This window comes from Pipistrellus hanaki (genome assembly GCF_964339955.1).
Source record: "Pipistrellus hanaki genome assembly, chromosome: 7".
NCBI classification, from domain to species: domain Eukaryota; kingdom Metazoa; phylum Chordata; class Mammalia; order Chiroptera; family Vespertilionidae; genus Pipistrellus; species Pipistrellus hanaki.
In genome coordinates this window covers 46,974,839-46,998,041 of record NC_140509.1, presented here as the reverse complement: position 1 = coordinate 46,998,041, position 23,203 = coordinate 46,974,839, and the positions used below count along the sequence as shown (strand labels likewise).

At 39.5% G+C, this 23,203-nt stretch overlaps 1 protein-coding gene across 11 annotated transcripts in view; it reads right to left on the bottom strand.

Annotated features, from left to right (window-relative positions):
* The window catches only part of KLHL32 (kelch like family member 32), a 172,651-nt gene that overhangs the window by 55,759 nt on the left and 93,689 nt on the right, over positions 1-23,203 (bottom strand). For 5 of the 11 annotated variants that reach the window (XM_084889267.1, XM_084889270.1, XM_084889263.1 and 2 more), the window contains one exon: positions 2,432-2,647. The exons of 1 other annotated variant lie outside the window; for it this stretch is intronic. In XM_084889267.1, coding sequence (XP_084745393.1) covers positions 2,432-2,647 — 216 coding nt within the window. Of the gene's footprint in view, positions 1-2,431; positions 2,648-23,203 lie in introns of those variants that run through there. 5 more of the 11 variants (XM_084889272.1, XM_084889273.1, XM_084889268.1 and 2 more) reach the window with 2 other exon arrangements.

Genomic DNA, 23,203 nt, shown 5'->3' with positions numbered 1-23,203 from the left:
TTACAGTGAGAACACTCCGTAATGAACAATTCAGCAATTTAATGAGATTCTGTAGATCTGTCTCCAGCCTGTCCATCAAGTTTCACTTCTATAAAGCACCCTGACACTAATCCTCTGGCATACCCAATCTTCACCCTGGGCTGAATATTAGATTCTTCCATGGTATATTGCATTACTAGTATAACCTCGGCAAAAATGATGAACTTAACTGTACTTGAGGCAATATAGCTGGTCTGATTTGATTTTTCTCTATTGGGTTGAGTATGAGGGAATTACTTATATACTAAAATAAAGCACAAACAGTTTCTTATTGCCTGCTGAAAGCCTAAATTGACCATATTTATGTGAATCTTTTAATTCTTTCTTGAGGACCAGGTGTAAAAAAATTTGCCTGCAGCCAAAAGCCGTTTTTAAAATTTGACATTATAATATTAGTAACCTTTAGAGAGGCAATTGTGGTAACTCATAAAAGTGGACAGTGTGGATTTTTGGACACTCAGACTAGACTTGTGCATATTGCCATGTCCATCTCTGGCAGTGCCTTCATCCATGATCCCAAAAGAAGCAGAAGCCACAAGGATGATGGTTGGTTCAGATCTCAGTTCAGTTATAAACAATTAAATGCAGAATTCATTCCAAGTCTTTCTTTTCCCCTTTGGGAAAGCAAAGAAAAATAACGTAGCCATTTCCCACTTTGAATTGCCCCCCAAATTCTGATGATTTGTGTTTACAGGGAGAATACCAGATAATTAAAATTTATATCCAAAACTCATCTTCCACAAACACTTTTGACCTCTGTCTGAACAAACATTATGAGAAATACCTAAGAAGCAGAAAAAAACACACAAACTAGAGCTTATTTTTGTGCCCGATATTTTGTTTTCCAAGGTGGTGTGGAACACGGCAGCAATGAGGGCAGGCTGTCAGCAGACTTGGGCTCGAAGGCTTGCTCTGCTCTGTAACCCTGAGCAAGGCACTAAAGCCTTATTTTGCTCATCTGTTAAATGGGGTGATAACAGCCATCCTTCAGGCCTGCTGGGATGAGTCAAAAGTTTGAAAAGAACCCATGTCTGGAAAGTCCTCAGTACACCACAGCTCTCATTACCATCACTGATGGAAGCAACAGTGAAGAAAGAAGTTGCTGATTAAAGTAATGCAAAGGAAGAAATAAGGAGAAAGACATCAGAAAATTAATCTGCAGAGTCAGAACTGGATTTAACTAATGGCCAGGTATCACTCTGTTTTGGCTATTGGTTCTCTGAATGCTATTTGGTAATTCACTGCCTTATCAGTTTATAGAAAACTTCCTATTTTCCCCAAAGTAGTCTGCATGTATTTTTTCACATGAGCATGACATTTTGAAGGTATGCTGCCCTACGAGTAACAAGATGGCTTGCCCGTGTTTCCGAGAGTGAGACAGCCTTTAGACACAGGGGGAAGATGGGCTCTGACGGTTTCCCAGACATCAAGCAGATTGTTCGAGGAGAGCCACTGGGGCCGAGCGAGCGGAGAAGAATTTAAGTTGAACAATCAACTTGAAAACACAACACAGCCTCCTTTCCCGAGACAAAGGGCATTCAAAAAAGAATGCCATGCCGGTGAAAAGGCAGGGCTCAGGAAACAGCGATGAATGCGGCATGAAACCAAGGAGGGAGATTTTCCACTGCAGTGCCAGAAGAGCTTCGTTGGGTTTAAGGTCTCAGTTGCTCTCCGCTGCAACAAAGGACTGTTTCTGAAATGTTTATAGGCAAGCCCAGAACTTATTCTGATTCCATTAGTCTTGAAACTGCCTAAGTACCACTTGACAATCCATCCTTCTCATATTCAATTTAAGAAAATACTTTTATCGGAAGAAAAAACACACAAAGCCTTTGGCTTGGGGATTTGGGAAGTAACGGGGAGACCCTGAGGCGTCTCCCCAGCGAATCCCGAGGGGAGGCTGAGCTGGCTAAGGCCTCCAAGCGTCACAGGCTAGCTCTTCAGTTACTTGTCCATCAAGGAGCATGACTTCTGAGACTTCGAGTCCAGTAAGGACCAAACCAAACAAAATACTTCTCATTGTCCCTCAATACTTTAACTTTTTTGTTGTTAATCCTCACCCAAGGATATTTTTTCCATTGATTTTTAGACAGTTGAAGGGAGGAGGGAAGGGGTGAGGGAGAGAGGAAGGAGAGGTAGAAAGGGAGAGGAAGAGAGAGGAACATCAAAGTGAGAGAGACACATCAATTGGTAGCTCCCATGTGCCCAGGAGTGGGGCCAGGTATCGAACCTGCAACCCAGGCACATGCCCTTGATCAGGAATCGAATCCATGACCCACAGCTCTGTGGACCAATGCTCTGACCACAGAGCTACCGGCCAGGACAATCCTTTAACTTTTAATCATTTCGTGCCCTCTCCACACCCACAGAGCCCCATGCAGAGCACCCTTACCTGCCAGATCTGCTCTTCACTCAGGGAGGTTAGGCGGTCGCTCTTCAGGACCTCCTGAAGCAGACAATAAGGAAGCGTTAGAACGTCTTCTGGGCGGCTCTTCAGGAGTTCAGAGAGATGCTTCACTAAGAAATCGATCACTGCCTTCTCCAACAAAGTGAGGTTAAAGAGGTCAGCAAGTCTGTACAGATCCAAGTAATTAAAGATATTTAATTCCTGGGTGCCAAAAAAAAGGGGGGAAAATATCTTAGAAATCAATCCAAGGAAGAGCAGGCAAGAAATTCAGATTGAGGTTTGCATGACAGGAGTGGGACAAATGGGACTGCACTCCATTGAGAATTTAAAAAAAAAAAAAAAAAAAAAAAAAAAAAAAAAAAGCACCCAAAACCTTAATTATAAGGCTCTGAGCAGAGAACTGCTATTTTAGAATTCACCTTTTCCCCTCAATTTGTCCCTCTTAAAATCTATATATTTAAAGACATCTTAACAAAGGGATTGAAAGGGGTTTCTGGTTCCACTGACTAAGATACTTTCCAACTTTTTAGAAACATTTACCAATGAAGACAATTTTCCTACCCTTACCTTATTTGAGAGCTCTTAGGCAATACGTTTTTTCCACTAAAGATGATGTGAGGGCAGGTACAATGAGAGTCATGAGTAGATAACACAAACTATATGAAAATAGACTAATTCTTCTCTTTTTCCAAAACTTCAAATTACATCTTTGAGTAAAAATAATCCACCCTGATTTAATGAAATGAAAACACAGATATTTACATGAAAGGTCTCAGGAAATAAAGAACTCTCACAGAAAAGATTCCCACTATAAATAATTCTATATTGAGTCCACCTAAGACGGACGATTTATAATATAATAGTTCTTTGTTTTTTTATTAGCCTCAGACAACCAGTGGTAATCTTTCCCTTTTTTTCGAAGAGTTTCTGTAGCAATGTTTCATTTTGGGGGGTTTTTACTTGTCCCTACAAGTTCTCACACTCATAACCAGGCCTCTAAGATCATGCTCCAGAGAGGCCTGGCTCCTTGGGAAGCTTTGTCTTGTAACTGCAGGAATCGGAGTGGGCACACAGGCTTGTTGATAGAAAACTTACTCGTTACAAGGCAAACTGTGTCCTAGTTTGCCCTAATTTTTAACTTGTGATCATTAACATGTGATCAATATTTTCCAATAAGAAATGCAGACTATTAATACATCAGATAGCTATTTTACTCCACTGACCTATTTAAGTAGTTTTCAACATACTTTCCCCCTTTTCTAGTTGTCTAAAAGTATTAAGAACTCTTTCTAAAATAGTTTATTCTATTTTAATGTACTTATTTCTTTAATATTTGAAGGAATATGTTCTAAATCTGTGCTGCCGAACATGGTAGCCACTGGCCACATGTGGCTACAAGCACATTGAGATGTGGCTACTCTGATTTGAGATGTGCTGAGTTAAACATAAACTGAATGCAGGAAGTAAGAAAAATAGAATATAAAATATCTCATTCATAATATTTATATTAATTATATGCCAAAATAATACTATTCTGGGTATGGTGAGTTAAAGATGTCATTATAATTAGCCGAAACCGGTTTGGCTAGATGGTCTGCGGACTGAAAAGTTCCAGGTTCGATTCCGGTCAAGGGCATGTACATTGGTTGTGGGCACATCCCCAGTAGGGGGTGTGCAGGAGGCAGCTGATCGATATTTCTCTCTCATCAACGTTTCTAGCTCTCTATCTCTCTCCCTTCCTCTCTGTAAAAAATCAATAATATATATAGATATATAAAGATGTCATCATAATTAATGTCACCTGTTTCTTTTTACATTTCTTTAACTCAGCTGCTAGAAAATTTAAAATTATGTATGTGGCTTCCATCACACTCCCATTAGACAATGCTGCTCTAAATGATAACATGCATAATGAAGATATTGTAAAAACAGCTCTTCAAGTAACAGCTGCATCATCACCACGGCTACCTATTTTTTATTTTTTTTTATTTTAGATTCTGTATCTTTTGGTGGGAGATGACACTTTAATTATATTCCTAACAGGAATCAAGTTCAATGTCAGGAACCAGCCATAAGAGACCAGTGCTTAATAGCTGTTTGCCAACACAACTGAAAAGTAATAAGTGTTTCTTTACAATAAAGGTTACCTCAGGTGACCACTAAAATCCGTTGCAACTCAAATACCCAAGAGCCGGCTGCTCCCAGCTATTCAATAAAAACATCCTGGCTTCTCATTCAGCAGATTTTATAAAGTGAATGTTGAAGATTTTTACTTCAGCACCATTTTTCCCCCCCAAGTAATGTTTAAGCTCATTCTCCAAATATTATTTTTCAGGATTGATAAATTCTTCTGTGAGGGGAAAGTAGATGTAACCCTGGTATATAGAGCTTCTGTAGCAAACTTGAATACCATCTTCTGGATGAAGACATTATTTCTGGTCAGTATATCTATGAAGCAAGCTTAACTGCTTCAGGACCCTGGATATGATTTCAGCATCCCAGTAAATTACTCTGGGGTGTGATGGGTTGTGGGTGGGTTTGGGGTCAGTGCCTTTCAGGTCCCTAGGTGCATAGCCAAGACATGGCTCAAGGTGTTGAGGCAGTGCCTGGCAGCACCGCATGAGAGAGGAGCACGTGCGGAGGCAGACAAAGCCAAGCTCTGCAAAGTAAGAGCGGAGAACACAAACAGCTCAGGAACGGGATTTTCCCACTGTTTCCACAAAGAGGGTGCATGCAACTTGGGACTGGAGTATGTATTAGCAACCAAATATTCTTTCTTAAGCATCTTTACAGAGAGAAGCTGGGTTTCTTCCCATTAGATGCCTCCACTTAAAAGCAGGCCAATTCAAAACTCTGAAGAGCCAGAGAACTAATTTAACTTAATTGGAAATATAAACATTGATTTAAAAAACTGAAAGCTCACCCTAACCGGTTTGGCTCATTGGATAGAGCATTGGCCTGCAGACTCAAGGGTCCCAGGTTTGATTCTGGTCAAGGGCATGTACCTTGATTGTGGGCACATACCCCATACGAAGTGTGCAGGAGGCAGCTGATCTATGTTTCTCTCTCATCGATGTTTCTAACTCTCTATCCCTCTCCCTTCCTCTCTGTAAAAAAAAAAAAAAAAAAAAAAAAAAAAAAATCATATATATGAAAGTTCTTCCTCTAAAACCAGGAACAAAAGAAGGAAGTCCAACCTTACCACTCTTATTTAACGTAATTTTAGAAGTCCTAGCCAGAGCAATCAGGCAAGAGAAAGAAATAAAAGGCACCCAAATTGGGAAGGAAGAAGTAAAAGTGTAACTTTTTGCAGATGACATGATTTTTTTATATAGGAAAGCCTAAAGACTCCACAAAAACACTATTAGAAACAATAAACAAGTACATTAAAGTTGCAGGATACAAAATCAATGTACAAAAATCTACTACTTTCCTATAAACTAACAATTTAACTTAAGAAAAAGAAATGAAAAAAATAAAACAAAACAAAAAGCAATTCTTTTTACAATTGCAACCAAAAGAATAAAATACATAGGAATAAACTTAACAAAGGATGTGAAGGACATACTAGTATAATTTCGAGAGAAACACCAAAAGTGCTTTATTCAAAGTGATGTCCATCGCTAGCTACACATTTCCCCCATCTTTCAGGTAATCTGTGATTACCGTCCCAACAGAACTTTTCTTGTTTTGAGTGTCTTTAACTGGTTGAAGTGTGTGATAGTGCGTCATCATGAAGCAAAAGTACTTTGCTGTGTCTTCTGGAACATTCTGGTCGTTTCACGATCAAAGCGTGGCTCAAATTGATTATTTGTTGTCAGTAGCAATTAGTATTAACTGTTTCACCTGGTTTAAGAAGCTCATAATACATCTTCCTGATTCCACCAAAGGCAAAGCATTGTCTTCTTTCCGAAGCGATTTGCCCTTGCAGTCGATGTTGATGGTTCACCTGGATCAACCCATGATTTTGTGCATTTGGGATTCTCAAAATAAATCCACTTTTCATCACCAGTCACGATTCGATGCAAAAAATGCTTTCTTTCGTGCCTTTGAAACAACATTTTATTGATGATTTTTCAGTATTCCATTTGTTTTTTGTTCAGTTGATGTGGTACCAATTTTCCTTCCTTTAAAATCCTCGCCATTGCTTGAAAACGATCAGAAATTGTTTGCTGAGCAATGTTTAATCTTTCTGCAAGTTGTTTTTGAGTTTGACACTTATTTTCATCCAATAATGCTTGTAATTGTTGGTCTTCAAACATCCAGGTTGACCTGGATGTTCTTTGTCTTTCACATCAAAATCATAACTTTTAAAACATTTAAACCAGTGTTCTCAAGAACTTGAGATGGAGCATGTTCATCATAAGCTTCCCGAAGTATTCAGCAGCACTTTTCTTCAAAATCAAGTAATGAATTATAACTTTCCACAAATGCTCTTTTTTTTGGCACAAAATTCGACGTTTTTAAGTGTAAAAATATCTATGAAATTTTTACACTTAAAAATTTGACGTATGAAGTTTTGAAGCTTGTTGTCAATACAACAAAATAGCATACATATAAAATCACATATATATCAACATACGTGTAATTCCATCTATTGAAAAAAATCTGCCTTATTAACCAGTACACCTAGTATACTGAAAATTATAAAGCATTATTAAAAGAGATTGAAAAAGAGACAATAAAATTGAAAGATACTTTGTGTTCATGGATTGGAAGAATCAACATAATTAAAATGACCATATTACCCAAGCAAAATACAGATTTAATACAATCCTCATCAAAATCTCAATGTCACTTAAAAAAAAAAATAGAACAAAAATCATCAGATGTGAATAGAACCACAAAAGACCCCAATAGCCAAAGCAATTCTGAGAAAAAATAATGAAGCCGGAGGTATCACACCACCTGCTTTCACATTATACTACAGAGCAACAATAATAAAAACAGCATGGTATTGGCAGAAAACAGACACACAGACTAATAGAACATAATTGAGAATTCAGAAATAAAATGACATGTATATAAGCAAATTATTTTTGACACAGATGCCAAAAATACACAATGGAGGAATGAAAGCCTTTTCCAGCATTAAATGGTGCTGGGAAAATTGGAAAACCATATGCAAAAAAACGAAACTGGACTACAGTTTGTCCCCATGTTCAAAAATTAATTCAAAATGGATCAAAGACCAAAATATAAGATCTGAAACAATAAGTTACATAGAAGAAAACACAAGTAATAAGCTTATGGGCCTTGATTTTGGAGAATATTTTATGAATTTGACCCCAAAGGCAAGGGAAGTAAAGGTAAAAATAAATGAATGAAACTTCATAAAATTAAAAGCTTCTGTATAGCAAAAAAACCCCACAACAACAACAAAAGGCAACCAACCAATTGGGAGATGATATTTGCAAACAACAGCTCCAACAAGGAGCTAATATCCAAAATATATAAAGAACTCATACAATTCAACACCAAATAAACTAACAATCAATTTTTTTTTTTTTTTTTTTTTTTGCTGTTTCATTTGAAGGTAATTGTTTAATGCTTGTCTCCACAGTCCTGAAATGTTTTCATTTCCAAAGGGTATCATCCTATATAATAAAAGGCTAATATGCAAATCAACCAAGTGGCGGAATAATCAGTCCCCATGATGCACACTGACCACCAAGAGGCAGACACTTAACGCAGGAGCTGCCCCCTGGTGGTCAGTGTGCTCCCACAGGAGGAGCGCCATTCAGCTGGAAGCCAGGCTTATGGCTGGCCAGCGCAGCCTCGGTGGTGGGAGCCTCTCCCATCTCATGGCAGTGCTAAGGATGTCCGACTGCCAGCCAGGCTGAGGGACCCCTCCAGCCCCCGCGTGCACGAATTTCATGCACCGGGCCTCTATAATGCTCAAGTCCAATCTAATACAGCACTGCACACTGGTAGAGAACTAAGAAGGCTAAATGGACAAGTGTCGGCGGCTAAATAAACAGCAAAAGAATCAAACTGACACAGGTTCATGTGCAAGAGAAACATCAACCACAAGTCTGCTCCCTATCTTTACCTTCCTATTCTCCTCTCTTCTGCTCATAAACATGATTTCCCCAAATCTCCAGCACTTTCTATACATGTCAAAGGTTTTCATTCCCTTTGCTATGCATACTGAGCACTTCAGTAGTTAAACTGTATAAAGTGGAAGGTTGAGGGGAAAAAAGAACCCACCCTCATTGAGGTGATGAAGCCACCGTAGACATTCCTCTTACTGGGGCAGACAGGCTTTGTAAGCTTTAAGCAAAATCATCACATCTTGTCTTGCCTCCAGTATCAAACTCTCAGCCATCAATTTTTACAAAAAAAAAAAAAGGTCATATGGATCACCTGTTTAAAACCCATTCATCAATCCCCATTTGCTTATGGTTAAAAGTCTAAACTCAGTATCAGTGTAAAGCCTTCCATGGCCTGGATCCTGCCAGCCTTCTTCGCCTGAAGGGTGACAATCCCACACCCTGGCTTAGCTTCCACCTTACAATGGCCTACTCAGTCACAACACGTGCCAGGACCACACCAAGCATTGAGGAAAAACAGACAAGGGCCAGGCCTCATGGAGTGTAGAGTCTATTGGAAAAGCATGTCATTAATCAAAACATACTACAAATAAATGGAAACGTAGGTTACCATAGGGCTATGAGTGCTCGCATGGGTGATTTGACTTACAGCAAAAAGTTAGTAAAGGCTTCTCTGAAAAGCTACATGGAGTTGACAGCTAAAGGCAATGTTAACTTGGCAAAGGGTGGGGTGAGATGTTTATTCACTTTATTTCTGAAATTTCTGTATTCTGGATGCTCTGGCATTCGGGACCTCACTGACCAAGAAGAGACTGTCCTTACCAGGGCCAGCCAACTGAAAATTGTTAGAGATAGCAAATGACTTGCATATGGACATACTCTGAACCACCTCCTGTCTCTGGCTCCTACACTCTAGGAGGCAATTCTCCTTCGCCCTAATCATTCCAGGTCCAAGGACAAGGCACTGCCTGCTCAAACTATTCAAACTAGACAACCATAGGCCTGGTTACCTGCCTTGTCTTGCCTTTCCCACAGAAGCCACAGCAAAGGCTCTTAACCCATGCTTTCCCCTCACTCCTTCTACCATCTGACCAGCCCGGTTGCTTCCCCCCATCTTGGGAACTGTGAGTGTCAACGTATCTTCTTATTGGCAATTGTCTTCCTGACCTGTTGCATTCACCATACCTGAATAATAATAAAACCCATATTTTAAACACAGGATGGTACTGGGATTGCAGGGAGAATGTTCCCAACAGAGGAAGCAGGATATGCACGATTCCTGTGGATGAGGAATCGTGCTCCCCTCATTCTGGCTGACCATCTACCTAAATCAGTGCACCTCCCTTCCTCTCCAGCTCACCGTCCAGCACAGTACTCCATGTTATTTGCTTTGGCCAACTCACCACCATCCATAATTATCTTCTGCATTTATTTGCTGACTTACTTACAATGTGTTTATCCTCTAGCCCCCAAGATGATGTTCTACAGGAGGAAAGGCCAGTCTGTTTTTATTCACTGTTGTGTTCTTAGTGCCTAAAACAATGGTAGGAGTATGTCACAAACTAACCATGTTCTTGTTTGTGCCTCCAGCCCTCCCTCTGCAGATTTCTATCCCAGCACTTGTCCCTGTCAGCACCCTTTAAGCATAACTCTGTCTCTCTCCACTAACTCTAAGCTCCTTGGTGCCAAGGACTGTAATGGATCCTGGTATCTAGCAGGGAGAAGATGCTCTATACAGATGAGTTTAATGAAAGAACAATCATGAGCTTTTTAAAAAAAACCCTCACCTGAGGCAATTTTTCATAGATTTTTTTTAGAGAGTAGAAGAGAGGGAGGGGCGAGAAGGGAGGAAGGAGAGAGAGAGAGAGAGAGAGAGAGAGAGAGAGAGAGAGAGAGAGAGAGAGAGAGAGAGAGAGAGAGAGAGATGTGAAAGAGACCCACTGACCAGTGGCTATTACGTGTGCCCCAACTGGGCTGGAGAGCAAACTTGCAACCCAGGTACACGTCCTTGAGCAGGAATTGAACCTGCAACCTTTCGGTGCACAGGACAACGTTCTACCCACTGAGCACACTAGCCAGGGTGATCATGAGCTTTTTCTGTTATTTATAACTAAGCAAAGCCAGAACAGACCATGTCTTTCCAACACGGCTATCCAATTCTGAACATCATCCAAATCAGGCCATTTTCCAAACCTCATTGGCCTCCGTTGCTTCTCCTTCTCCTTCTGGCCTTCAAACATATACACAAAAAGGCAAAGCCAGTGGCCATTCAGTTTTCCAAGTGGAAAATTGGTATTAATGACCCAAGTTGAAAATGTTAACAGACAACTGCAATGTAACTGCACTACTGTGAAAAAAAAAATCAATCTATCCAAGTTTTTTTTTTTTAAAGTTCAAGAGAGAATAATTTTCTCTATCAATTGGCTATTCAGATCAAAGTACCTTTTCAAATGATACTTTGTTCTAATTATGAGATTGCCTTTGTTCTCTCACATTCTGTGACTTAAAAAGGCAAGAACAAAGGAAGAGGCGATAGTTTTGAATAAAAATTATAGTTAAGCAATAAGGAACCCTCTTGAGTAAAATGAAAACATATTTTTTCTAAGAAGATTTAATTTCTATCACATTCTCACTTGAAATTTACTTTCTACTCAGAATTATAGTATATGCATTGTTGTTCTTTGGGGAATCTTTTTAAATAGTACCTATTTTCCTTTGGTTTGGGGCTATTTGGATTCTCTCTTCCCATCTATTTGTTTCTTATAGTGTGAATGACAAGTTAACAGAAAAAGAGCCTTAAAATATGTTCCCAAATACTATACTAGCTTTTGAATAAACACCAGTTTTCCATGTGCATTAATTCTTAAACATTATATGCTTCCTAAATTCAATCTTTCTGTGTGATCAATTCCCCTAATTAAATCACTAAAATAGTTATTCCCCAGATTAACTGCTGAAATTACCTTCTTTGGGGTTATATTCAAATGTAATTACATTTGTGAGGCAAATTATGAGGTGGTGAGAAGATGGCTAGGAGGATGTGGGGCAGTTAGGGGCTGTGGGGAAACTCTGTGGCCCTTCCATCACTCTTCCCATACCAGGGGAGGAAGCAGGAGAATGACAAGTGTGGGCTTTGTATGTCCCTTAGTAGGGTTCTCAGACGGTGACTTCTGTTCAAGATGTCTCAAGGTCAAAATAAAAGTAATACCATTTTGATCTCCTGAATTTTCCTCCTATAAGAGGACCAAATGTATCAGGATTCCAGATTTTTCTGGCTAATAAATAGTACTCAACAGATGTGACTATTTTAACAATACTGTGTTTCACCATTGTCATTACAATCTTTCATTTCCAGGGACGGAGCCCTTCGCTTATACTGCCCTTCCCAGATGTCACCATAGGTACCACATGTCAATAGTTTACTGCAGGTAAACATGGTCAGGAGACAGTGGTACTATCCCCAACAGGAAGGACACCCATAAAACTTGACCTTCTACTATAAAACGGTGACACTACATTACATTTTGAGAACTCCTCTAAATGAAAAGTCACCCTCACTCAGGAAGTAAAGAAATAAAAAATTTAAAAAAACACACCAACATTCCAGAGCCTATTCCAAATAACTTTATACACCCTCTCTGTGTATAAAACCAGTATGGTTTCATTTTTTTTCAACAACGTTAACTAAAAGCTAAATCAAAACATATCAGTATCCGGTTTTAGGAACCAAGTATCAAGTCGGGCTTTGTATATATAAAGCCCTCCCTCTGTCACTGACTGAATCCTAAATCTTCCCACTTCAAGTGTCCTATCGCATGCCAGTCACTGTCACCGATCTGTTCATGCATGTATCTCCTAATGTTCCCAGTAAACTAGTGAAAACTGTTTTGTATCTGATGCTTTTTTTGTATCCTTTTTGTACAATGCCGTTCATAACACCTTTAGCATAGATTGTAATTGAGAACTATTTGTTAGATAAGGAATTTTAAAAAGCAACACTTTTTAAAGTTCTTAAAATAAACGGAAGGAGGAAATGACACTTGGTTGTAGGTTTGGCTCTACAACTGGGCGAAAGGAACCTATCTCCCGCCATTAGCTGAGAAGGGTGCTCTCAAATATTTGATGTGAGCTTATGAGATTCATTCTCTTTTTAAAAAAATATTTTTTATTGATTTCAGAGAGGAAAGGAGAGGGAGGGAAAGAGAAACATCAATGATGGGGGAGAGAGGCTCTCTCTTGATGCTACGTCACGCCAGGGTCCTCACACGATTGGGAGGTGCGGTGGAAGGGCCATGCGAGGTGGCAGGTGTACCAGGCTTAGTAGCTTTCACAGTGAGTCACAGGTCTCTCTCTCCCTCTCCCTTCCTCTCTGAAGTCAATAAAAACATATTAAAAATAAAATAATAATAAAAGACATACAGATGGCATATAAGCATATGAAAAGATGTTCAACACCAGATGCAATTAAGAAAAAATAAAAATAAAAGTCCATGCCTGAAATGTTGGTCACACTGGAGAAAACTACGGCAGTCTAAAGGGTAGGGGGAGGAGTTTATTGTCTAAACTGTTCACAATCATATGCTATTTTCAGGCTACCATTCAATATAGGTTTATCGCCATTTTATTCTTTATTTTTAAACTCTTCGTTGTTGAAAGTATTACATTTGTCTCCTTTTCCCCCAATTGACCTTTCCCCACCTGCTCCTGCCTCCCAGCAAAGGCCCCCTATTGTCTGTGTCCATCGGTTATGCCTATATGACTCATACAAGTCTTTTGGTTGATCTCTTACCACTCCCCAGCTCTTCCTTCCTCCCTCCCCACATATACACACACTCTCCCCATCTTCCCTCTGAGGTTTGATGGTCTGTTCGATGCTTCTATGTCTCTGGATCTATTTTTGTTCATCAGTTTATGTTGTTCATTATATCCCACAAATGAGTGAGATAATGTAATATTTCTCTTTCTCTGACTGGCTTATTTCACTTAGCATAATACTCTCCAGGTTCATCTATGCTGCTGCAAATGGTAAGAATTCTTTCTTTTTTACAACAGCATAGTATTCCATTGTGTAGATGTACCACAATTTTTTAATCCACTCATTTGCTGATGGGCAATTAGGCTGTTTCCAAATCTTAGCTATTGTAAATTGTGCTTCTATGAACATAGGGGTGCATATATTCTTTCTGATTGGTGTTTCTGATTTCTTAGGATATATTCCTAGAAGTTTGATTACTGGGTTCATGGGAGTCATTTTATTATTTATGGCTCAGAATAATTATAAGTACAACTGGTTGTGCATATTTATTTGGGTTTATAATTTTATATTTTTCATCTCTTTCACTAACTTGTGGGACAAGAACCTAGCTGACCCTTTAGTCTGAAGGTGGGAAAGCATGTGATTTGAAGCTGACCATTTGAATAGCCTCAATAAATAGTTAGCTCTGAGTCTAATGTTCTCATCTAAAAAAAACGGGAATAATGATCTGTGGCAAGGATTCCCGAGAATATATGTAAAGTGACTTTCAGATAGTGATGGTCAACATACAGTTGCTATCATCATTATTATTCCTTTTTAAAATTGCTACCAACAGTGCTTAAACTCTAGCTTTTCATTTCTATAAATGCTATTCACTGATTGGGTTAAGGAAGAACACATAACATATTTAATATGGACTTTTTCTGCAAATGTCAGCAAAAATCATAGTTGTCATGTAAAATCTTCCATTCTTTTGTGCTTAAAAAAAAAAAACTTCACTAAAGATAAACCAGGAGAACAGATGAGACACTATATGGACCTTCACCAAGTATGCATCACTGTAATACACTCTGGTTCCCAGGCTCTACATTACTCACGGCAGAGAAGGCACATGGAGAAATCTAAGGGTGCAGGAGCTGCACTGCTTTATGACCTTATTTGAAAGATAAACTCCTTGGAGAAATACAATTTATTCAGATTATCAAGACCCTGCTGTGCAAATCTACAGTCTGGGAGCACGCTATGGAGATCAAAAAATATTTACTTTATTCTGTTGGGTATAAAAGCTTTTAATGAATGCATAATTAAGGCCAAAAAAAAGTGTATACAGCTTTAGAAATTCCACTGCTGAGCCAAGCTATTAATATCCAAGGCACCATATCCAGTTGTGATTCCACCTGTTTCCAATTTGGATTACAACCTGGCTATAAATCAAGGTGTTACACGACTACACACCCTGGTGCTGCAGGAGAGGACTGCACTCCAGGACTAGAGGAGGCAGCAGGCAGGGCTTTGTTGTGGCTGTGAAGGGCTGGCCCTTTGGGACAGGTTGTAATGAATAAACAAAACCCAAACCTTTTAACAGACTTGGGGTGAATCATGTAGGGGGAAAAAAATAACCACACATATCATATACATAAAGGATCTGTGAGTTCTGTCCATAATATCTTATATTCCAGTTCCTAGGATAAAGTCCAATTCTTATGGAAGAAAAAGTGAGCAATTCATGGACAACTCAGGCCAGATTACTTGTGATGTGATAACATAATGTAAAAACCAGGTATTTTATTTAGAGATCTATAGTTATATTTGTATATAAACATATCAGGACAACTATGAATATGAATGTGCAACTGTATATTCATATTTTGACAAAGATATGCACATGATACAATTTGATTAAAATAAAACAAAATATTAGCAGCAATTCAAAATATAGAAGAAAAAAACTCAGCATGCTCTAATTCTGGGAGTCTTTAAAGGCCTATTTAAATATATCTGTGTTGTATAAGAGAGGAATTCTACAATTAGGTTACTAGTACATTTTCATAATCAATTGTATGCATAATATCCCAGGCTCATGAATAATTTTATATTGTTCCTGGGGAAAGTCTGTAGTAAGCTGAAAATCCAGGAGGAAGGGAGCACAGAGATGCAGCCATCGTCGACAACTAATAATTCCAGGCGCAGTCACCATGAACTGCAGAATGCTACTGCAAAGTTTACTAACGCTGCCTCAGCACATCAGGTAATTACTACTAAATTATGGATGAGCTAGAGGAAATTAACGTACACTTTTCTTTCTTTAATTGAAAATAGTTTACCTGTGCAACTAGGACATTACAATGAAAATTTCGATAACTACAAGCTTTTTTTGAACTATGAGAGACAAAAATCAGGTAAAATTTTTTAAAAAATAATAGTGGAGTATAGAAGTAATTATGATATCTTCCCGTAGCTCTGGTATGCAAAGTCAGAGTGCTGAAAATTAGACCAGTTCTCCACACTCTGAGCAATCTTCCAGTTAACCATACAGACTTATTTGTCTTAGTCAATTATTATACATAAGAATGGGGATTAGAAGAGTCTTTGTGTGTGTGTGTGTGTGTGTGTGTGTGTGTGTGTGTGTGTGTGTTTGTTTCAAATTCATATTGTTTGGACTTTTTATATTTTCAATGTTATGAAGGATACATAACATCGACACTTTTATCAGTATAAACCAAGGTCAGTTCAAATGTATCTACATATGACACTTATCTAAGTATCACTGATTTAATGGCAGGTAATTGGTGTGTAGCAGTGTGGCAACGGTGTCTAGAGTGGTGGATCTCAATCTGTGGTCCCTAGCTCAGTAACATCAGCATCGTGGGAACTGGTTAGAATGCAAATCCCCAGGCTCCTCCCCAGACCTCCTGAATTGGAAACTCTGGGTGGGGCCGGCAGCCTGTTTTAAGCAGCCATTCAGGTGATGCCATGCGCAGTCAAGTTTCAGAACCATTCACATGGAGTATGCATATGAGTGAAGAAAGGAATGATTCTAACCTACAGAAACATATTTTTGTAGCAAGACTAATTGTTTGACACCAGACCCTCATCCTACCCTGTGAAGTGGCAAACATTTCAATGAATGTATGGAGCAGAATCCAGGGTACCTTGAGCTGAATTAATGACACAGAGATAAGCAGTCATTTTCCAGGGGCTGAGCATATGCCCCTCGTTTGCAGCAGGGACAAGGTCTGCAGCCAGCTCTAAAGGATATCTGTAGCTAGGAGAGTGAGAAAGCGGGTGGGAGAGAAGTCTGGGATAGAAAGACAGCTGGTGGGAGGTGTGCATGCAATGGCAGTCTCCTCATAAGAAACAGCATGTGTTTATTTATTTAAACAAAAGCACTGCTTTATTTCCTCTGATCAGGGGGTTTAGGACACCATGCAACCATATCATAAAGTGTTCCTATCAGAGGAAGCTCTCGTGGCACATGTAGAAGAAACCCAAGCAATATGGGTTTTTAAGCAAAAAGGTTTTTCCTAATTGTTTTTTGGACTCTGTATAGGAGGAGGGGGCAAAATGTTTTATTTTTAGGAAGGACAGGGGAAATAATAAAGCAAAACTTCCTATTTATGAAGCATCGATACCATCTAATGTGTTGTTATTTAAAAGCATTGATTTTACTATTTATTAAAATCCAATTTTATCGGAATGTTTTCACATTTCAGAGGCAGGGGAGAAAGTGATGGTTCATTTTTTTGTGACTTTTTTTTTGAAATAATATATACACTCCTACAAAAATCAAAGAGAAGTGGCCGAGAGAAAATACACCTTTTTACAGAATGGTGATCACTTCCAAAAATTTCAGGAACAGACTTATCATGTTGTTGATTGATAGCAGGTAATAAAATTGCTGATGTTCCAGGAATGAGAAAAAATGGGGGCACGGGGAGTGGGTAGGAAGATAACTGGAATTAACAGGGGAATTCACAGATGAAGCATCCATTCTATGGGCTCAGGGCACCCACTGCATGTAGGATCTCAAGCTGTAAGATACTTTACTAGTACTGCCTCATTGAATCCTCCAATACCTCTAAGAGGTAGATTGTATATAGGACACCATCTCTGAATTTTACAGATGAGGAGTGGGGGCAAAAAAGGTTAAGTAATTCACCCAGTCACATAACTCTGGGACATGACCTTATATTAATCAGGGGGAGAAAGATAAGTGTATCAGTGTGGTGTGATGAGCACCCCAGAAGACTGCCCATCATGAATGAAAAGGAGGGAACTTTAACTCCAATGAGGTGGACTGACCAGGCATCTCTGGAAAGGGAGGTGAGCAAAGTACCTGAGGGTCAAACAGGAAGTCAGCAGATGACAGAGTGATGGAAGACTAACCCATGAAGAAGGAGGCTTCATACGAAAATCTTTCAGTACGGGGATACATGAAGCTCACAATCACTGTGGCATAGCATGTAGGTAGTAAACTGTTAAAAAAAAAAAAAAAAGACTAAAGAGCGAGGAAATTCCATAATAAAGATGGGACCTGTGTGCCAAATTAAGAGGGATAACCTTATCCTGAAGGTAATGGGGAGCCACTGACAAATCAATGACTTAAAGCAAAAGCATGACATGATCAGTTTATTTATTTATTTTTAATCAATGAACAGAATTTTTCATGGATTTAGAAAAAAACTTTAAAAAAATCAATCAAACAACATTTTTGAGAGGGTACTGGAGTAGGGCAAGAGTGAACACAGGCTCACTGGTTAGCAGGGAGTTTCTCTAGTCCTTCCTGGAAGTAATTGACAACAGGCAGGAGCACAGCTGAGCTACTGCAGGAATGTCCAGGAAGAAGAACCTATACCTGAATGATGTCAGTGACAATTAAGAGAAAGAGAGGAAGGCATACTTGAGAGCTACTTAGGAGCCTCACCCAACAAAATTCAGTGGGATCACAGAACAGTGTGAAATATGTCAATGTTACTGGTTTGGGTTACTATAAAGATGGTGGTTCCTTAACAAAAATAAGGAGACTCAAGTGCATGAGACAGAGTGCAGATGGATTTGAGGTGCGTGGGAAATGTCAAGTGGAAATGTTGGCTGGTTGTGGAGATCTGGAGCTCAGAAGAAGGGATTAGGATAAGTAACTCTCCACCCGTGGATAAAGGAGAGTGAGAAGAGAACCCGTACACAGCCACCATGACCACAGGGATGTTCAAGGAGCTGATGAAAGATGAGCTAATAAAGGAACTAAAAAAGAAGTAAGAGAATAGGACAGTCTTTAGAAAAGAGAGGCGTAGGAAAGAGTGGAGCTACCAGTGTCGACATGCAGTGGAGTGGTCGCATTCAGATGCCATAAAAGGCCCACTACATTTACATTTAGAAGGCATGGCGACCTTTGTTAGAATGGCTTTTTAGGAGTAATGAAGGCAGAGACCTGAGTTCCATAGATTGAAGAGTGAATAGAAGAAGGTAAGGAAGTGCACACACTGATCACAGGTTGGCAGTGATTGGAAGGAGAGGGTTGCAGTAATGAGATAATAAGAAAAGTTTCTCTCATCTTATTGCTCCTATTTATAAACTAAAGAAAAGGTGCCAGTGGAAGGAGGGGACACTGAAACCATAGGGCATACAGAACGTGCCCAATGGAGTAAGGAGCATAAAGTTGGGTTAGCCTTTGAGAAAACGGCAGACTTAACTGTGGGTAGAAATATTTGTGGGTAGAGGGTGGGTGGGGAAGATAAATATCTCAAATGAAACTAATTGTCCTACAATGACCTTATTTTCCAAGTTTTAATAATGGACTTAGGTAAGCTTGATATTTGTTTGCTTTGTTTGATTCTGTACTCTAGCATTAATAAAATCTTAGAAACATTTTATTTTTTGAGAAAAATATTCTGAGAATAATTTTAAAATTTCCCAGCCAGCTTAGAATAGAAATGACTAATATTAAAAAAAAAACAACAACAAAAAAAACTCTTTCAAGATCTCTTAAGCATTGATCATACTGTCAAACCTCAGAGGGAAGGTGGGGAGGGTGGGGATAATGGAGAGAGATCAACCAAAGGACTCTTATGCATGCATATGAGCCTAACCAATGGATACAGACACAAGTGGGGAGAGGGCACGAGTGAGGGAGTGGGGGAGCAATGGGAGGATAAAGACACATATGTAATACCTTAATCAATAAAGAAAAAAATTTTTAAAAGATAATCTCTCTTAAAAGGAAAACATAGTCCACCCTAGATTATCCACATAACAAGTTAAAATTCCTGAATGACTTCCCTGGCCAGACAGCATGCCTCTGGGCTGTCACTTACTGACATCCTTGGTGAGGGCTTAGGGAATAAGAGCCAACGTAATGGCATAAGAAAAAATTAATTGGGATCCTAAAATGGCTACTAAAGGGTTTTATGATATATTTTGCAGGCAAATATTAATATTAATGACATTTGGCAAATAAGATATTCTGGATTACACATGCCAAATAGCAAACAGTCTTGATTAGAACAAATAATTAGCAGTTGGCTATGATTTAGTAGGGCTGATACATTCCAAACATTTCTAATCATTTTCACTGATTAAATACAATTTCCAAAAGACTAAATAATTTGAAATATATTTCCCAAACTTTGTACTGTAACTTTCTTCAAATGTGTGGATCTGCTCTAGTGAACTATGAAACAGCATTGTATTTTGGATGAGAGGCATATTAAATATATATATTGGAACAATTATTTGTCTTCGCTAATGTGAAAAAAAATAGCTCAGTGTTAAAGAAAAATGAGCACGAGTTATAATTTCTCAATCTCGGGGATAAATTATTCCATATGAAATATCCACTTCATATTACGTATTCAAGAAATACTGCTAATTTAAAAATTAAAATCATAATAATACATTGTTTGGGAGAGATAACTTGCTATAAGTCATTGTAGTACTACTTAGTTAAAAGTGATAATTTAGCCCAGCTGGTGTGGCTCAGTGGTTGAGTGTTGACCTATGAACCAGAAGGTCACGGTTCGATTCCTGGTCAGGGCACATGCTCCAGCTGCAGGCTTGATCTCCAGTGGGAGGTGTGCAGGAGCAGCCGATGAATGATTCTCTCTCATCACTGATGTTTCTCTCTCTCTCTCTCTCTCTCTCTCTCTCTCTCTCTCTCTCTCTCTCTCTCCCTCCTCTCTGAAATAAATGAAAATATATTTTAAAAAATGATTATCTAGTATAACACTGTAAAATACACAAGATCCTCAGTGTTAATTGCAATATTCACAGAAAGTGTTTCCAATTAAAAAACAAACAAACAAACACAGAACTGTGCACTGTGGTGGGAATGTAAATTGGTGTAACTACTATGAAAAACAGTATGGAGGTTCTACAAAAGTTAAAAATAGAACTACCATATGTTCCAACGATTCCACTTCTGGGCATTTATCTGAAGAAAATGAAAACACTAACTCTAAAAGATATATGTGCTTCTGTGTTCATTGCAGCATTATTTACAATAGCCAAGATATGGAAACAACCTTAGCATCCATTCATGTACGAATGGATAAAGAAATTGTAATACATAAGTGGGGTGGGGGACAGGAGAAAGGACTGAACATTTTTTCTTGGTTTTAAATTGGTGAAAAAAGAATATAAAGGGATTGCTGGGATGCAGGTGTCAGGGCCCCTCTCACCTAAGACTTTGAGTTGCTTTGCTAGGGCATACTTAAAGCTCCCTAGGTGTGTGTAATTGGCACCCAAGGTTAGATATGAGTACCCCAGACAAGGGCCTGAGCCATTTCTCCTAGCTCTGTATCCCTCACAGACTTGTGGGTATTCTTTATTTCTCCACTGAGCCCGTTGATCAGATGTTGAACAAGGTGGAATCAGGAAGCACAACTGTTTTCTCCTCCCAGTTGACAGGGCTAGTTCCCTGGTCCAGAATAGGCCCTGGCATTGTGATCTGTACTCTTATTTCTGAGGGTGAGCTGTCTCCACCCCGCTGTCTACTCAGTTTTAGGTTCCACAAGAGCAGGGGCCTCAGTTGCCTTGTTTATCACTGCATCCCACTGCCTAGCACAGCACCTGGCATGCAGCGTACACTCAGCATGAATATTTGCTGAATGAGTCCACTGAGAGCCATTGAAGTATTTAATATGGGGAAGTATCATGGTGAAATATGCATTTTAGATAGATTCTCCATCTGAAGTTTGTGTATAAGAATTACAGATGGATATAGAAATACCTTTTTTATATTACAGTATTCACAGTAAAAGTAACAAAAATATTGGAATGGAAGGAATAGATAAGGTTAAAAGTTTTGGAGGTAAAATATATAGGATTCAGCCGAAACCGGTTTGGCTCAGTGGATAGAGCATCGGCTTGGGGACTGAAAGGTCCCAGGTTTGATTCCGGTCAAGGGCATATACATTGGTTGTGGGCACATTCCCAGTGGGGGGTGGGCGGGAAGCAGCTGGTCTATGTATCTCTCTCATCGATATTTCTAGCTCTCTATCCCTCTCTCTTCCTCTCTGTGAAAAATCAATAAAAATATATTTTAAAAAAATAAAATATATAGGATTCAAAGGCAAGAAACATGATTTACTGCTTATTTTACAAGCATCTGTTGGTTTTAATTTACCAACAGAATCTTCAAATATCTGATTAAGATACATTTAAAAAAACAACGTCAGACTTCTGAATTCTACCTTCGCCCTAGACCCCTGCTTTCCTTTTCTTGCTCTTCCTCATGAACTGGATGTTGTTTGGTCCACAAAGTCATAAAACTGGGCCTGCATAGCAGCTCTCCACCATCAAGCGGAAATGACAAATGCTAGACTAGACTGAAGTAGATTCTGAAAGCACAAATTACATGAGTAAGTGGCTTAGATTCCCCTAGCTCCCACTCTGCCACACAGCATCCTCTGTCCGCCTTCTCTTGTGGCCTCAGGAAGAGTCTCCTGCTGACTTAGGAAGGAAGGGCTCATGCCTGGTGTACAGATGCGTGTGCACAATGTGCTGTTACCACCCCACACGGGCACCTGGAGCACGACAGCCCCACACGGGAGGGCTCTGAAGGGTGGTGGTCAAGGGTAGTCCTCTCAGCAAGTGGAATTTGAAGCAAAGCATCTGCTTGTTCATTTTTCCCAGAAGGAAATATGGCCAGAGATACCTAGCGTCCAGGCTATCAGTTTAGCAATCAAAGAGCTGCTGGAGGGAGTACAACTGGAAAACGTAGTAAGACAGTCTTGGGAAGAAACATGTGGATAGACCTCTCCAATGACACAGAGTGTGAATATATTTGTGTTCCATGGGAATGCTTTCCAAAGGGCAAGTTCATCAGATAGGGACTAGGAAATCAGCCCCATGATGTGTCTGACAGCCTCTTTCCCCAGCCACCATGGCCTTGCTCCCTGACCTTGTCAAACGGACTCTTGAACAGAAAGAGGTTAGGTGTAGGCTCAGCAACAAGGACTTCCACTCACTAAGGCTGAGGAGGCTACAGCCACCAGTAGGTGCCAAAATGCCCACCGCAGAGATCAACACCGAGTCCTTAGTGGTACCAGATCCCAGGACAACCAGCACCCTCTGATGGCAGGCCGACCGCATATCCATCGGGGGAGAGGTGAACTATCTTCTCTCTGAACAGACACATTAGAGGTTTGGTATCCCAGCCCACAGTAATTTTGCCAATCTCCCCATGGATGGAATTATAAAATACCTTTTTTTTCACCAACGGGTAGATTGCTTCTGACCAACAAACGAATCTTACAGAAATTAATGTGTGGCATTCGGCTCCTGTCTGTGAAGTTCCCGGGTGTTACCATGTTGTCCATTACCCTGAGCTGGAGGCCTATTGTAATGGTAGAATGGCCTTTTCACTACTCAGTATGGCATGAGGAATGTCGGAATATCCCACAGGGCTGGGGTAATGGCTTCCTGGATGTGTACATGCACAGAGTCAGAGAC